We start from the raw sequence: 18496 nt of genomic DNA, 5'->3' as shown, positions 1-18496 counted from the left end.
TATGTTCATGGTATGGTTCATGCTCTAGCAGCTGTTTGCATAGATGACAGCATATCTAGACATGAACATTGATCTGGTGTAACAGGAAATTTAATTTGCCCAAACAGGTGACATATCTCAATTGATCCTTGGTCCAGTTTTAATGAACCCATGCCCACTGCAGTAGTAAATGATGACATCATTCAGCCAACATAGGGAACACATAATGGCCATCTCCTGCGGAGCCACATGTTCCCCAAACAAACTGTGCCTGCACCAGTACTGTACTACGTCATCAGATCTAGCAGACTTTATCCTGTGCTGCTTCACTGAGCGCATAAGCCTCTGAACTCCACAATCTGTAATGAGCCATGGACATCCAGCACATTTTCACCTACTCATGTTTTCGTCATCCTTGAACCACCTGCTACAGTTGCCCAAGACAGTAATACTCAGACAGCTGAATGGGCTTTACCATTTCCAAGCTTCTTGGTTCCAGGTGCTGGGCCATAGCAATGTGCCATTTGTCAAAGTAACTTATATCAATGGATTTCCTCTTTGCAGTCTCTGCTATTGCTAGAATAATTCCCATATGTCTCTGCTCTGCTTATATACTTCCCTTGCCATGTCATATGCCTGCAGTGCAACCAGACAACATTCAGTCTTGTTGTGGGCAACACTCACAGTGTTTGGATCATCAGTGTATATAGCACACAACAATCAGCTGCATGTAAGTGGTTTCCTATCTTCATTTTTGTTTACTTTCTCCAGCCTCGAATTGTTTATTGTAACATTAACTGTGGTTTTTCCATCTATACTCCTTTTGTTTGCCCTTTTACCAGTACAGTGTAGGTGTGCCAGCTTCATTTCTATAATTTTCAACTAATGTTTTGACAAATATAGCAATGCTGCTGTGAATTCCATCCATCCCTCCATTTTACTCTGTGGATTTTAGACATTTGTTCCTTTCACTTAAATAACTTCTTGTGCTTTGATGGAATGTGCTGAATGATTTTTCCTTAAATCCCTACTTCTATTGAAGATACAGTGTTTTGTTTTGTTATAATATGTTTAGTTTTTAGCCACACTTAGATCTAAATTCTACTTCACAAGCACCTTATGGTGTTTGAGAAGGGTGCTTCTGGTTCCACCACAATTTCCCCCTTCACAGTACCATTCAAAATTGGTGCTGTGAAGAATGATAGTCAACAAGCCACCAGACGATCTTTAATTTCTCTGATTTTATCATCTCAGTCATTTCATGATATGTATGTGGCATGTCCACTCTTGAATTTTTAACCAGATACCTCTGCATGATGCACAATGCCTCTCTTGTTACATCTGCCACTGGAATTTTTTGGATATTTCTGTAATTCACTTGTATTTCCTAAGCAAATCTGTGAACAAATGCACTGGTCTTCACTGTATCTTTCCAATCTCTTCTATTAATCCTACCTGGTAAGGATCCCAGGTTGATGAACAGTACTCCATAATCAATCAAATGAGTGTTTTGTAAGCCACTTCTTTTATGTATGAATTACATTTCCTTAAGATTCGTCCTAGATCCTATATCTGTTTTATGTTGTCATTCCAGTGTAGTTTATTCCAGGTGGTTGTTACTAAATATTTTGTGGCTGTTAACTGTTTTCAGTGATTCATCAACAATGGGGTAATCAAATAGTAATGGATCTCTTTAGCTATGTATGCAAAGTAGGTTATTTTCATATAAATTCAGAGTAAGCTGCCTCTCCATGAAGCAATCATAATCAGTACATTGCATATGTTGCAGCATTTCACTACAGTTTTTTGGTGTTGCCGTATTCCTATGCACAACAGCATCATTTGCAAACAAACTCATGGAGCTTCCAACTGTAACACAAACTTCTGGAGGTGCATGTAGCAAAATCTCTGTAGCTGTCCAGCCCACTGCCACAATAAAAATAGAGATAAACAAAGTTAAAACATTTCCAACCACAGATTCTGGCTGCTTATGCATTGAGTTCAATAATAGGAGGCATGGGGATGTACACTCTTTAACTAAAAAGAACTGAATTTAGTCTATTTGTTCACCCATTAAAAGTAATTTTTTCCAAGTCATCTCAAGCCACCAATAGCTTGCCTAAGTAATTAACTACGGAATGGCAAGGTGGAGCAATTTTTATGGTCACCAATCACATAATTATAAAGATAAGAAACATGACATAGATTTAGTAAAATTCCAGTGGCCAATACTTCAAATTCAAGCTGAGGTATTGATTGTGTGGAGGAACCAGTCCCACAGACAGAGCATCCCCAGGAATTCCAACCTGTGTGTAAGGGCACCGGTGTGACCCTCAGCAGCAAGACTTAAGTGATCATTGGTGTGCCCACTCCCACTTAAGTTGACAGCAGGGTATCTTTTGCTTGCACAGGAAGCACACAATGTGCAACTACTCATGGTTACAAAATGCTGAGGGACCCCCTCCCCCTCTCAGACTCAGTTTGTTGCAGCACTTAATAGGCTTTACTTTCTGGTATGGTAGTAACTTCCTTACTGTATGGTAGTAACTTCCTTACTGTATGGTAGTAACTTCCTTACTGTATGGTAGTAACTGCTATTTTGTGATTCATGTGTTTATTTCCAGTACCTAGGAAGCAAACATGGACAGTGATGCTCTCTTTTTGTCAAATCATTTGTAGCAGAGCACTCAAAGCAAAACTGACAAGGTTTAAGATGCAAATATTCACTTTGCACCAACAGAGATCAGCTGCATGGTTTTGTCAATGTTACATTGGTGAGCTTTGTCATGCTGGCCCTGTCTGTGTACTTGTAGCAAGTTTCTTCTCATGGCTCTTTAGCTTCGTTTGTGATTTATATCCTGGAGTTTACCTTTCTTATGCTGCATCAAAACTCTGTCTAGTGTTGGGTGTAATTATTCTTATTTATGTTCATATTTTATGTCTTTTCATGTACTTGTCGCTTGGCCTATAGCAAGCCCACATTTCACCTGTATAGTCCAAAATTGTGGACTGGCTAGTTCCCATCTGTTTTTATCAAGACTCCCTCCAATTTTTAAGTGTTTTTGAGAATATACCTGCCTTTGTTTTAGTCCTCTCATTGTTACTGCTCTGTAGTCTCCTCCTGTTTTCTTCATTAATCAATAAATTTCAATTGGCAGTCTAGATCCCTGTAGTATTGTGGTCCACAGAGCAACAAACTATCAGGTGACATCCTTTTAATCTGATGGTAGGGAAGATGGTGACAGGTGACAGGCAGACCACATTCATTTATTTCATTTCATTTCAATCCCTTTGAAGCCATGCCAATCTACACAAAATTATCTATTAGATCTTGTATATATGTTTATATTGCTAGGGTTTTCCTTGGATTTCAGAGATCAGTCCATCTGTCATCTGGTAAACAAAATAAAAGCTTACCAAGTCAGACTAGGTATATCAGGTGTGATAAAAAAGTAACGGGAATTTTTTTTAATTTTGCAGGCTTTATGCATTGAAATTTCAGTTTTTTTCATCTTGTTGGTGCACATTTTTCTGATGTATGTCCATATTTTCAGTTGTTTTGAATATCTGGTTTACTTTTGATAGCCAAAAAAAGGTTATGTGTTTTCCAGTCCTCAAAAAATTTGTAATTTTGAAAAAGGTGGATTAAAGAATTTGCATTGAATTCTGCTTGAAAGATGGAATAAAGTGTAACACCACATTCAAAATGTTGATTGTGGGTTTCGGTGAATGTCCTAAGAGTAAGACAAGAGTTTATGAGAGATACAGACATTCCAAAGAGGGTCGAGAAGATGTTCAAGAAAATGACCACCCTAGATGTACTAGCACATCAATTACTGCTGACAATGTGGGAGAAGTAAAGGAAAAAAAGTTCTGGAAAATCATGGAATCACCATCAGAGAGATTGCTGATGAAGTTGGCATATCCTTTGCCTCATTCCAAGCAATTTTTTATGTTTTGGGTATGAAACAAGTAGCAAAAACTTTGTTCCAAAATTGTTGAATTTCAACCAAAAACACTGTCATATAGACATTGCTCAGGAATTGCTGAATCAAGTTGACAATGCTCCAGAACTTCGACCCTTTGATTACAATGGGATAGTCCATCATGAGTTGCTACCTTATGGTCATACGATCAATAAGGAATACTACCCAGAAGCTATGCGACATTTGTGTGAAGCAGTCTGAAGAGGAACAGCCAGAACTGTGTCAAAATCACTCATGGAAATTGGATCATGATAGTGCTCCCACTCACACCTCAATTCTTGTTTGTGATCTTCTGCTAAAAAGCAAAACACTCACGTTGCCTCAGCTACCAAATTTGGTGTATATGGGCCCCTGTGACTCTTTCTATTCCCAAAGCTGAAGAGAACTGTGAAAGGATGTCATTTTGCCACCATTGATGAGATAAAACAGAATTGCTGAAGGAGCTGAACATCGTACTAACAAGGGAACCTCCCCATCGCAGCCCCCTCAGATTTAGTTATAAGTTGGTACAGTGGATAGGCCTTGAAAAACTGAACACAGATCAATCGAGAAAACAGGAAGAAGTTGTGTGGAACTATGAAAAAAATAATCAAAATATACAAACTGAGTAGTCCATGGGCAAGATAGGCAACATCAAGGATAGTAGCAGCTCAGGAGCGCCATGGTCCCGTGGTTAGCGTGAGCGGCTGCGGAAGGAGAGGTCCTTGGTTCAAGTCTTTCCTCGAGTGTAAAGTTTACTTGCTTTATTTTCGCAAAGTTATGATCTGTCTGTTTGTTCATTGACGTCTTTGTTCACTATAATAAGTTTAATGTCCGTGTTTTGTGACCGCACCACAAAACCGTGCGATTATTAGATGAAAGGATGTGCCGCTGCAATGGGAACCGAAAACATTTGATCGCAAGGTCATAGGTCAACCGATTCCTCCACAGGAAAACACGTCTGATATATTCTATATGACATTAGTGACAGCTTGTGCATCACATGACAGGAATATGTTGTCGACTCACCTACCTTGTACACTTGGCGAATGGGTAAAAAGATTCTTCTACCTTGCCCGAATTAGGTTTTCTTGTGGATGTGATAATCACTCCCAAAAAAGTGATGAAAACATAAGAGTTTGTCACATAAACTGCAACAAATTAATGCAACAGTATCACAGTCACGCAGTTTTCCCTGTGCTCTGTCAAAACATATGTTTTTACGTTTTCAAATTTTTCCGTGTGTAGACCGTCAAATCCTGCTTATGTCCAAGCAAATCTGAACATGCCCTGGAATTTTGGAGAATGAAGTTGATTATGTGTGAGTACCTGAACTTTGATAATTGTCTGAAAATAAAAAATTAAAATTCTCACTCAAGGGAAGACTTGAACCAAGGACCCCTCACGCTGCAGCTGCTCATGCTAATCACGGGACCACAACACTCTTCCGCTCATATTATCCTTGATGTTGCCTATCTTCCACATGGACTACTCAGTGTATATTTTGCTTATTTTTTTCATAGTTCCACACAACTTCTTCCTGTTTTCTTGATTGATCTGTGTTCAGTTTTTCAAGGCATATCCACTGTGCTAACTTATAACTAAATCTGAGGGGGGTTCGATGGGGAGGTTCCCTTGTAAGAAGCAAGTTCCAGAAGTGCTTCCAAAATTGGAAAAAGAGTTGGCACAAATGAAATATATCAGAGGAGGATTACTTTGAACTGGACAAATTTGATGTTGATGAATCAACAAAGATCCTTTCAGAAAAACAAAAATTCCCATTACTTTTTGATCATATCTCATGAAGTAGTCTAGTCTGTATTGGTATGCTCTTATTTTGTTTACCAAATAACAATACAGAACTGACCTCTGAAAGGCAATGAAAACCCCACCAATCTGGGTGCTAGTACCTACAGCTCTCGAGATCTCAGTGATAAACAGAGTGAGCTAAGTTTCACAAGTCTCACAATGTGGAATCCATGTTAATTTTCACAGAGGAGATTTTTGTTCTCTAAAAAGGATCGTTATGTGTGTATATAAAATTGTTTCACTTCTCTCAATAGAATTCCTCGTGAATATGTTGGACATCACCAAAATTACACAAATATTTTGTTCATAAAACTGACTGTTTCTAGTAACTAGACTTACAGAAGCATTTAGATGCAGACAGTATTTTAATTTTGTGACTGAGTGATGGCTGACACATTAACCAATGTGTATTATAGGACTGTAGCATCACACTGAATTAGTAAAAATATAGGCACAATGTTATGGTGTGCAGTCATAAGAGTTCAAAACTATTTCTTAATTACATAAATCCTGAACAAGCCTCAGAGAAAGCATTTTCAGAGCATGAAAGTGTCAGTCCAGTATAGGTTGTCCTTGGACACAGTCATTTGATCTCATGTAATATGATATTTGAAGCAGCAGTTATTCAGACAAACACATGTACGTTTATTCACAGTGCAAGGTTTTTGTCATTTATGTAAAGTGACAATGTTCATAAAGACTTGTTCTGCACTTACGTTCCATTTCCGAAAGAATTCTTGGATGCAAGTGCTTCAATACAATCTTCAGCTCCCAAATTACACATAATACTTTCTACAATATCTTGAGTACTCCTGTCTTCAGACTGATATTTTCCACTGTATCCTCCAAATTGTTCATATAAAGGCGAAAGTAAGGTCCGCCCATACTCCTACAAAACACAAATACTACTATAATACCAATAGATAAAATGGGTATCTATAGGCCTATTAGTGAAAGTAACATAGGCTTGTTATCTTGAGTGATGGTTTCATAGTCAGTTAATATTTGTAATGTAAATTAAAAGTTTTTGAAAATTTATAGGAAGCCATTTATTTTGAGAAATGGATTCCAGAAAAGGTTCAGATATGGAGAAATCTATTTGTACAACAGTGAGAATCTACTATATTCACTAGAGAATATATTACAGTCTACAGTTCGCAGGAGAACTTCTGTAAAGTTTGGAAGGTTGGAGACGAGATACTGGCAGAAGTAAAGCTGTGAGGAACGGGCATGAGTCATGCTTCGGTAGCTCAGATGGTAGAGCACTTGCCCGCGAAAGGCAAAGGTCCTGAGTTCAAGTCTCGGTAGGGCACACAGTTTTAATCTGCCAGGAAGTTTCATATCAGTGCACACTCCGCTGCAGAGTGAAAAATCTCATTTTGCAATGATTTGTTTGCACATGACATGAACATTGTGTCAGATATGAAATCAAGTATATAGTCAATAACAGGAAGGCAAATAATCCTTAATATGATCCAGAAATATGTTCACTATACAGGAAAGTACATTTTCAGTACTCGCTACCCACCTTTAAAGTTTTATTACTAATAAAGTACAATTTAAAATGGTTATAAAGGATTTATTTGTGGCCAAGTCTTTTTACACTTCTGATAATTTCTAAGTAGAACTATGAGATGTAGATCTACATGTTGTTAATAATATCAAGTATGTAATGTGAGTGTTATAAAACTGACATCTCCATATCTTCAGTGCAATAAAGCAGTCTGTGTAAGTAATGTTGTAAAATTAACTTATGGACTTCACTGTATATATATTTACATATTTATGATGGTTAATTATTAACTTTTAGATGAAATTATGTTCCAAATTTTTTGCTTAGCCCACTTCCTTGAATCTCATTTCCCTTTAAGGATCTGTGGAGGGAATATTAATACCCCACTTCTTTTGTAAATTAGTATTATATATTTTTCTTTTTATAGAATGTTCTGCTTTCTTGATGACCTCTTCACTAAGGATCTGTGGATCAAAAGTATTTCTATCTATATGAAAATTTTTCCAGAATGAGATTTCACTCTGCAGCAGTGTGTGCGCTGATATGAAACTTTCCTGGCATATTAAAACTGTGTGCCAGACCAAGATTCGAACTCAGGATCTTTGCCTTTCATGGGCAAGTGCTCTCCAACTGAGCTACCCAAGCACAACTCATGACCTGTCCTCACAGCTTTACTTCCTCCAGTACCTCGTCTCCTACCTTCCAAACTTTACAGAAGCTCTCATGCAAACCTTGCAGGACTTGCACTCCTGAAAGAAAGGATATTGCAGAGACATGGCTTAGCCACAGCCTGGCAGATGTTTCCATAGCGAGATTTTCACTCTGCAGCAGAGTGTGTGCTGATATGAAACTTTCCTAGCAGATTAAAACTGTGTGCCGAACCGAGACTCGAACTCAGGACCTTTGCCTTTCGCGGGCAAGTGCTCTGCCAACTGAGATACCCAAGCACAACTCATGCTCCGTCCTCACAGCTCATGTATTGTAAGAAATTATTTATGTATTCTAGAAGCAATAGAAATGAAATAATTAACTATTTTCAAACAAATCCACTGCACATGCTGGTAGGAAAAATATCAAAAATCACTTTACATCCCATGTCATTTTCTCTTGGAAAACTGATAACTTTTTTATCTCACATTGTATTCTTACATTTTTGTCTTGGTTTTTATAATCTGAAGTTCTAAATATTTTTTGTGTTTTATCTGCTTTCTTTCTGTATGTTCTTGTTAATGTTGCTAGAAGAGCTACTTTTTACTTTTTTATTTTTTATTTTTAGTAGTAAGTGTCATTTGTATAGATTGATGAGTAACATGTGTGGTATTTGACATTACTCTTGACTGTTAGTAATTAAAACTGTTTACAAAATATACTTGTACTCTATTTATAGCCTTAAACTGTTAACAATGTTGTTGTTGTGGTCTTCAGTCCTGAGACTGGTTTGATGCAGCTCTCCATGCTACTCTATCCTGTGCAAGCTTTTTCATCTCCCAGTACCTACTGCAACCTACATCCTTCTGAATCTGCTTAGTGTATTCATCTCTTGGTCTCCCTCTACGATTTTTACCCTCCACGCTCCCCTCCAATACTAAATTGGTGATCCCTTGATGCCTCAGAACATGTCCTACCAACCGATCCCTTCTTCTGGTCAAGTTGCGCCACAAACTTCTCTTCTCCCCAATCCTATTCAATACTTCCTCATTAGTTATGTGATCTACCCATCTAATCTTCAGCATTCTTCTGTAACACCACATTTCGAAAGCTTCTATTCTCTTCTTGTCCAAACTATTTATCGTCCATGTTTCACTACCATACATGGCTACACTCCATACAAATACTTTCAGAAATGACTTCCTGACACTTAAATCAATACTGGATGTTAACAAATTTCTCTTCTTCAGAAACGCTTTCCTTGCCATTGCCAGCCTACATTTTATATCCTCTCTACTTCGACCATCATCAGTTATTTTGCTCCCCAAATAGCAAAACTCCTTTACTACTTTAAGTGCCTCATTTCCTAATCTAATTCCCTCAGCATCACCCGACTTAATTAGACTACATTCCATTATCCTTGTTTTGCTTTTGTTGATGTTCATCTTATATCCTCCTTTCAAGACACTGTCCATTCCATTCAACTGCTCTTCCAAGTCCTTTGCTGTCTCTGACAGAATTACAATGTCATCGGCGTACCTCAAAGTTTTTATTTCTTCTCCATGAATTTTAATACCTACTCCGAATTTTTCTTTTGTTTCCTTTACTGCTTGCTCAATATACAGATTGAACAACATCGGGGAGAGGCTACAACCCTGTCTTACTCCCTTCCCAACCACTGCTTCCCTTTCATGTCCCTCGACTCTTATAACTGCCATCTGGTTTCTGTACAAATTGTAAATAGCCTTTCGCTCCCTGTATTTTATCCCTGCCACCTTCAGAATTTGAAAGAGAGTATTCCAGTCAACATTGTCAAAAGCTTTCTCTAAGTCTACAAATGCTAGAAACGTAGGTTTGCCTTTCCTTAATCTTTCTTCTAAGATAAGTCGTAAGGTCAGTATTGCCTCACGTGTTCCAGTGTTTCTGTGGAATCAAAACTGATCTTCCCCGAGGTTGGCTTCTACTAGTTTTTCCATTCGTCTGTAAAGAATTCGTGTTAGTATTTTGCAGCTGTGACTTATTAAGCTGATAGTTCGGTAATTTTCACATCTGTCAACACCTGCTTTCCTTGGGATTGGAATTATTATATTCTTCTTGAAGTCTGAGGGTATTTCGCCTGTCTCATACATCTTCCTCACCAGATGGTAGAGTTTTGTCAGGACTGGCTCTCCCACGGCCGTCAGTAGTTCCAATGGAATATTGTCTACTCCGGGGGCTTTGTTTCGACTCAGGTCTTTCAGTGCTCTGTCAAACTCTTCACGCAGTATCATATCTCCCATTTCATCTTCATCTACATCCTCTTCCATTTCCATAATATTGTCCTCAAGTACATCGCCCTTGTATAGACCCTCTATATACTCCTTCCACCTTTCTGCTTTCCCTTCTTTGCTTAGAACTGGGTTTCCGTCTGAGCTCCTGATATTCATACAAGTCGTTCTCTTATCTCCAAAGGTCTCTTTAATTTTCCTGTAGGCGGTATCTATCTTACCCCTAGTGAGATAGGCCTCTACATCCTTACATTTGTCCTCTAGCCATCCCTGCTTAGCCATTTTGCACTTCCTGTCGATCTCATTTTTGAGACGTTTGTATTCCTTTTTGCCTGTTTCACTTATTGCATTTTTATATTTTCTCCTTTTATCAGTTAAATTCAATATTTCTTCTGTTACCCAAGGATTTCTACTAGCCCTCGTCTTTTTACCTACTTGATCCTCTGCTGCCTTCACTACTTCATCCCTCAAAGCTACCCATTCTTCTTCTACTGTATTTATTTCCCCCATTCCTGTCAGTTGCTCCCTTATGCTCTCCCTGAATCTCTGTACAACCTCTGGTTCTTTTAGTTTATCCAGGTCCCATCTCCTTAAATTCCCACCTTTTTGCAGTTTCTTCAGTTTTAATCTACAGGTCATAACCAATAGATTGTGGTCAGAGTCCACATCTGCCCCTGGAAATGTCTTACAATTTAAAACCTGGTTCCTAAATCTCTGTCTTACCATTATATAATCTATCTGATACCTTTTAGTATCTCCAGGGTTCTTCCATGTATACAACCTTCTTTCATAATTCTTAAACCAAGTGTTAGTTATGATTATGTTGTGCTCTGTGCAAAATTCTACCAGGCGGCTTCCTCTTTCATTTCTGTCCCCCAATCCATATTCACCTACTATGTTTCCTTCTCTCCCTTTTCCTACAATCGAATTCCAGTCACCCATGACTATTAAATTTTCGTCTCCCTTCACAATCTGAATAATTTCTTTTATTTCATCATACATTTCTTCAATTTCTTCGTCATCTGCAGAGCTAGTTGGCATATAAACTTGTACTACTGTAGTAGGTGTGGGCTTCGTATCTATCTTGGCTACAATAATGCGTTCACTATGCTGTTTGTAGTAGCTTACCCGCATTCCTATTTTCCTATTCATTATTAAACCTACTCCTGCATTACCCCTATTTGATTTTGTGTTTATAACCCTGTAGTCACCTGACCAGAAGTCTTGTTCCTCCTGCCACCGAACTTCACTAATTCCCACTATATCTAACTTCAACCTATCCATTTCCCTTTTTAAATTTTCTAACCTACCTGCCCGATTAAGAGATCTGACATTCCACGCTCCGATACGTAGAATACCAGTTTTCTTTCTCCTGATAACGACATCCTCTTGAGTAGTCCCTGCCCGGAGATCCGAATGGGGGACTGTTAACAATATAAATGTGTATTTTTCCACTTGATTTCCATGCGCAAGGAAGGTAAAATTGTCTGTATGAAAAACATTGACTCTCCAAGTTGTGGCTAGCTGCTTGAACACTTGTACACTGTAACTTGTTTTTCATCCCTAGATAAGACAATCTGAAGAGCATATCCATTGGTTTGATGGGGAGCATGGATATGAAAATGACTTTTCTTTAGCACACAGAGTTAAGGTGGTGGTTTTAGTTATAATCTGCTTTAAAGATTTTAGCAACTGCTTCATCAACACAATGTGGATGCCCAGTGTTCTGCAGTAACATTGTTGGAACCATCACTTGCAGATCAAGTTCATTGGATGGGACTCCATGTAATTTCACATGATTGAGAAGTTCAGTTGCATAATGCACTGATGCTGTTCTTTGAAGATGGTATTGTTGTTGTTGTTGTGATCTTCAGTCCTGAGACTGGTTTAATGCAGCTCTCCATGCTACCCTATCCTGTGCAAGCTTCTTCATCTCCCAGTACTTACTGCAACCTACATCCTTCTGAAACTGCTTAGTGTATTCATCTCTTGGTCTCCCTCTATGATTTTTACCCTCCACGCTGCCCTCCAATGCTAAATTTGTGATCCCTTGATGCCTCAGAACATGTCATACCAACCAGTCCCTTCTTCTTGTCAACTTGTGCCACAAACTCCTCTTCTCTCCTATTCTATTCAATACCTCCTCATTAATTATGTGATCCACCCATCTAATCTTCAGCATTCTTCTGTAGCACCACATTTCGAAAGCTTCTATTCTCTTCTCATCAAAACTATTTATCGTCCATGTTTCAGTTCCATACACACCTTACAAATACTTTCACAAACGACTTCCTGACACTTAAATCTATACTCGATGTTAACAAATTTCTCTTCTTCAGAAACGCTTTCCTTGCCATTGCCAGTCTACATTTTATATCTTCTCTACTTCAACCATCATCAGTTATTTTGCTCCCCAAATATCAAAATTCCTTTACTACTTTAAGTGTCTCATTTCCTAATCTGATTCCCTCAGCATCACCCGTCTTAATTTGATTACATTCCATTATCCTCACTTTGTTTGTGTTGATGTTCATCTTATATCCTCCTTTCAAGACACTGTCCATTCCATTCAACTGCACTTCCAAGTCCTTTGCTGTCTCTGACAGAACTACAATGTCATCAGTGAACCTCAAAGTTTTTATTTCTACTCCATGGATTTTAATACCTACTCCAAATTTTTATTTTGTTTCCTTTACTGCTTACTAAATATACAGATTGAATAACATCGGGGAGAGGCTACAACCCTGTCTCACTCCCTTCCCAACCACTGCTTCCCTTTCATGCCCCTCGACTCTTATAACTGCCATCCGCTTTCTGTACAAATTGTAAATAGCCTTTCGCTCCCTGTATTAATACCCCTGCCACCTTTAGAATTTGAAAGAGAGTATTCCAGTTAACATTGTCAAAAGCTTTCTCCAAGTCTACAAATGCTACAAACGTACGTTTGCCTTTCCTTAACCTTTCCTCTAAGATAAGTCGTAAGGTCAGTATTGCCTCACGTGTTCCAATATTTCTGTGGAATCAAAACTGATCTTCCCCAAGGTCAGCTTCTACCAGTTTTTCCATTCGTCTGTAAAGAATTCGTGTTAGTATTTTGCAGCTGTAACTTATTGAACTGATAGTTCAGTAATTTTCATATCTGTCAACACCTGCTTTCTTTGGGATTGGAATTATTATATTCTTCTTGAAGTCTGAGGGTATTTCTCCTGTCTCATACATCTTACTCACCAGATGGTAGAGTTTTGTCAGGACTGGCTCTCCCAAGGCTGTCAGTAGTCCTAATGGAATGTTGTCTACTCCCGGGGCTTTGTTTCAATCCAGGTCTTTCAGTGCTCTGTCAAACTCTTCACGCAGTATCGTATCTCCCATTTTATCTTCATCTACATTCTCTTCCATTTCCATAATATTGTCCTCAAGTACATCACCCCTGTATAGATCCTCTATGTACTCCTTCCACCTTTCTGCTTTCCCTTCTTTGCTTAGAACTGGGTTTCCATCTGAGCTCTTGATATTCAAGCAATTTGTTCTCTTTACTCCAAAGGTCTCTTTAATTCTCTTGTAGGCAGTATCTATCTTACCCCTAGTGAGATAAGCCTCTACATCCTTACATTTGTCCTCTAGCCATCCCTGCTTAGCCATTTTGCACTTCCTGTTGATCTCATTTTTGAGACGTTTGTATTCCTTTTTGCCTGCTTCATTTACTGCATTTTTATATTTTCTCCTTTCATCAATTAAATTAAATATTTCTTCTGTTACCCACGGATTTCTACTAGCCCTCATCTTTTTACCTACTTGATCCTCTGCTGCCTTCATTACTTCACCCCTCACAGCTGCCCATTCTTCTTCTACTGTATTTCTTTCCCCCATTTCTGTCAATTGTTCCCTTATGCTTCCCCTGAAACTCTGTACAACCTCTGGTTTAGTCAGTTTATCCAGGTCCCATCTCCTTAAATTCCCACCTTTTTGCAGTTTTCTTCAGTTTTAATCTACAGTTCATAACCAATAGATTATGGTCAGAGTCCATATCTGCCCCTGGAAATGTCTTACAATTTAAAACCTGGTTCCTAAGGCTCTGTCTTATCATTATATAATCTATCTGATACCTTCTAGTATCTCCAGGATTCTTCCATGTATACAACCTTCTTTTATGATTCTTGAACCAAGTGTTAGCTATGATTAAGTTATGCTCTGTGCAAAATTCTACCAGACGGCTTCCTCTTTCATTTCTTACCCCCAATCCGTATTCACGGACTATGTTTCCTTCTCTCCCTTTTCCTACTCTTGAATTCCAGTCACCCATGACTATTAAATGTTTGTCTCCCCTCACTACCTGAATAATTTCTTTTATCTCATCATACATTTCATCAATTTCTTCATCATCTGCAGAGCTAGTTGGCATACAAACTTGTACTACTGTAGTAGGTGTGGGCTTCATGTCTATCTTGGCCACAGTAATGCATTCACTTAGCTGTTTGTAGTAGCTTAGCCGCACTCCTATTTCTTTATTCATTATTAAACCTACTCCTGCAGTACCCCTATTTGATTTTGTATTTATAACCCTGTATTCACCTGACCAAAAGTCTTGTTCCTCCTGCCACTGAACTTTACTAATTCCCACTATATCTAACTTTAACCTATCCATTTCCCTTTTTAAATTTTCTAACCTACCTGCCCGATTAAGGGATCTGACATTCAACACCCTGATCCGTAGAATGCCAGTTTTCTTTCTCCTGATAATGATGTACTCTTGAGTAGTCCCTGCCCAGAGATCCAAATGGGGGACTATTTTACCTCCAGAATATTTTACCCAAGAGGATGCCATCATCATTTAACCATACAGTAAAGCTGCATGCCCTTGGGAAAAATTACGGCTGTAGTTTCCCCTTGCTTTCAGCTGTTCGCAGTACCAGCACAACAAGGCTGTTTTGATTAGTGTTACAAGGCCAGATCAAGGTGGTATCAAATTTTCAATGATATAGTTAATGACTATAAAGTTGTCAGTTAATGAAGTTCATATTATCAGTGTAAATCATATCATATTTTTAAGGAAGAATGGTTCTGTTACAAGGCTATTAGCAATGTAGTTCTCAAACTCAAGATCAGTTCACGGTTATAGCACAATTCAAGAAACAAGACATAAATACAGTTCTCCAATGTTCTACTGCACTGATGGCTGTCTTGCGGACTCCATCATTGAAGAGAAAATCAATTTACAGCACTTATTTGCTTCACTTAAATTAATACACTGGAGTGGTACAGCAGTGCAATCAGATTTTACATAAAATTCACATTATTTGATATTATAAATAATATACACACATCAGCCAGCTCTACTGAGAATTTCGTCAGTGGAGTATAAGGAGCCACCAATAAATCCATTAGGCTCAAACTCATATTTATTAGTAGTTAAAATTTTTATAACTGCTGGAAAAGTATTAGAAATATGTGCTCCTAAATAATGGACATATGTCTGGGCAAAAAGTAAGTGACTTTAAATCTTTCTCAAAATTATTCTTATTTCTAATATTGATTCCATGGCGTGGAATTAACTGTTGGTTTGATAAAGAGATATATTTATTATGTCAAGTTTCAATATGGAATAAATACACTCTAAGAAAAAAAATTATCTGCCACGAAGGAATTATCTGAATGCAGCATAAATTGAAAGATATGATTTACATGTACCAACAAACAAATTATTACAATTTAACAAAAATTGGGTGATTCATCCAAGAGAAAGAGCTTCAGAAATAGGACAAAGTCAATAATGCATTGATCCACCTCTTGCCCTTATGCAAAGCCGTAATTTGACTTGAGACAGTTGTTGGATGTCCTCCTGAGGAATATCATGCCAAATTCTATCTAACTAGCATGTTACATTTTGAGGTTACTGGTGGGTTCTGCCTATAATTCTCCAGACATTCTCATTTGGGAAGAGATTACAGGATATTCCTGGCCAAGATAGGGTTTGACAAGCATGAAGACAAGCAGTAGAAACTCCTGCCAAGTGCAGATAGGCATTATCATGCTGAAATGCAAGCTCAGGATAGCTTGCCATTAATGGCAACAAACTGCACATAGAATATCATTGGCCTACTGCTGTGCTGTAAGGGAGCTGTAAGTGGCAACCAAAGAGGTGCTGCTACAAAAAGAAATGGCACCCTAGATCATCACTTTTTGCTGTCAGGCCATATGGCAGGTGACAGGCATGTTGGCATCCCACCACTGTCACCCGCCATATGACCTGACAACCAGGAGTGATGGGGTGCCATTTCATTTCATATCATGACCCTTTTAATTGTCATCCACAATATCCTTACACTGCAGCAATATGTCAATGATATTCTTTGCCTTGTTTTGTTGTCCTTCATGGTAAGCTGTCCTGCACTTACATTTCAGCAAGATAATGTCCACTCACACATGGTGAGAGTTTCTACTGCTTGTCTTCATCCAGTCCTACCCCTACCTTGGCCAGAATGATCATCAGATCTCTCCGCAACTGAGAAAATTTGTACCATTATGGGCAGGGCCCTCTAACTAGCTCAGGTTTTGACAATCTAATGCACTAATTGGACAGAATTTGGCACATTGTCTCTCAGGAGGTCATCCAACAACTCTATCAATCAATGCACAGCTGAATAACTGCTTGCATATGAGTCAGAGATGGAGCAACATGTTATTGACTTTCTCAATGTGTGAATTTCTTTGTCTTGAACAGGCCTCTGCAGTATGTTCTTGAGCTCACACCACAAAGAATTCATATTACTTATTTTTGGATTCAGTATTCCATTATCTTGTCTTGATAAGTTGCCCCAAAAAATGATTCTGTATAACATTATAAACTGAAACTAACAAAGTTATTTTTTATGTCACCTACATCTGACAACATCTGCACTGTAAATTAAGATTTGTGTAGGCACTTCAGTAATTATGTTGTATCCTTCTCCTAGCTGAATTTATCTTCAACTTAAAATCTCAAAAATTTAACACTATTACCTTCATCTCTCAGCTTGTCATCATATTTTAGGTATCCACAGCTGGGAAACATATTTGCTGTTCTGAACCGCAATTAGCATAGTTTTTCAAAGTTTAGTGACAAAGAATTGGCTAGGAGACATTTATTAATGTCCATGAAAATTTCATCAACCAATCTTTCTAAAGCTATATTTCATTGGATATTTATTAGAATGTTTGTACCATTTGCAAACAAAAGCAAACTTGGAATATGGTCATGTTATTGATGAACAATTATTGATATATATGAGAAAAAAATAAGGGTCCTAAGACGGAACATTGTGGGACACACCATTCTAATTAGTTCCCAACTGGATAATTTATGATAGCTTAATACAGGAATCTTTTCTATTGACATCCTTTGTTCCCTGTCTGAGAGATACAAAGAACGTAGCAGTATGAGCTCACTTATCAACATTGCAACCCCTCTCGCCTGGACGCATCTATGATTCAGTTGGGAAGGGAGCTGTAAAGCCTTGTATTCTCTCCTGAGGCAAGCTGTCTGGCCCACAATTGTTAACTCGTCCTTGATATCTAGGATAGTGAGACTGGGGCTTAGCTGATATCCGAACTGGCCCACACATTTTCTAGTGGGGATAGATTTGGGTATCTTGCTGGTCACAGGACTACATCAGCACCATGCTGCCAATTCACAGAGTCATGTGTCATGTATGAATAATGTTGAAAGATGGTACCACTCTACTGTTGCATGAGAGGTAAGACATGAGGACACAGGAGGTCTGTGGCATATTGTTATGTTGTCAGAATTCCCACAAACACCATTTGCTCAAACCAGGTGGCCCCCCACGCCATGACTCCAGGAGTCCTTGCTTCTCAGTCACTGCAATAATCCAGACATGGACATTTGTATTGCAGTGCTAACAGCATCCTACATATGGGATGATAATTTCCTAGACCAGCTGCTGCTAGTCTCCAGCCAATGGGTAAGGATGCCGTGGAATGCTGCATGGAGTCAATTACTTGTTCTCAGATCGCATGCACAGATGTGAAGGGCCTGCAATATGCTTAGTGCACAATACGGTGATCCTCCCTCGTGATGGTCACATGTGGTCAACTGGGACTTTCATGGTACCTATGCCTGCCCTCATGTTCCTATACACTCCATCACCCACTATCACATTCATATGTTCCACAAATGTAGATATTGCACAATTTGATCAGCCAGTCAAATGGAGTCCCACAATGATGCCTCTTTCAAGCTCTATTGATAATACTTTCCCACTTGATTGTGAGGCATCTCTGTGTCCTCCACAACAATCACTCATTATCTGATACTGTTT

At 38.5% G+C, this 18496-nt stretch overlaps 1 protein-coding gene across 2 annotated transcripts in view; it reads right to left on the bottom strand.

The window, feature by feature from the left end:
- LOC126484832 (aminopeptidase Ey-like) overlaps positions 1-18496 on the bottom strand; it is a 243462-nt gene that overhangs the window by 39380 nt on the left and 185586 nt on the right. For both annotated transcript variants that reach the window (XM_050108430.1, XM_050108438.1), the window contains exon 14: positions 6470-6642. In XM_050108430.1, the coding sequence (XP_049964387.1) occupies positions 6470-6642 (173 nt within the window). The remainder of the gene's footprint in view (positions 1-6469; positions 6643-18496) is intronic.

This window comes from Schistocerca serialis, chromosome 1 (assembly GCF_023864345.2).
Source record: "Schistocerca serialis cubense isolate TAMUIC-IGC-003099 chromosome 1, iqSchSeri2.2, whole genome shotgun sequence".
NCBI classification, from domain to species: Eukaryota; Metazoa; Arthropoda; class Insecta; order Orthoptera; family Acrididae; genus Schistocerca; species Schistocerca serialis.
Note: the sequence above shows the minus strand (reverse complement) of the source record. Positions and strands in the feature narration are given on the sequence as shown.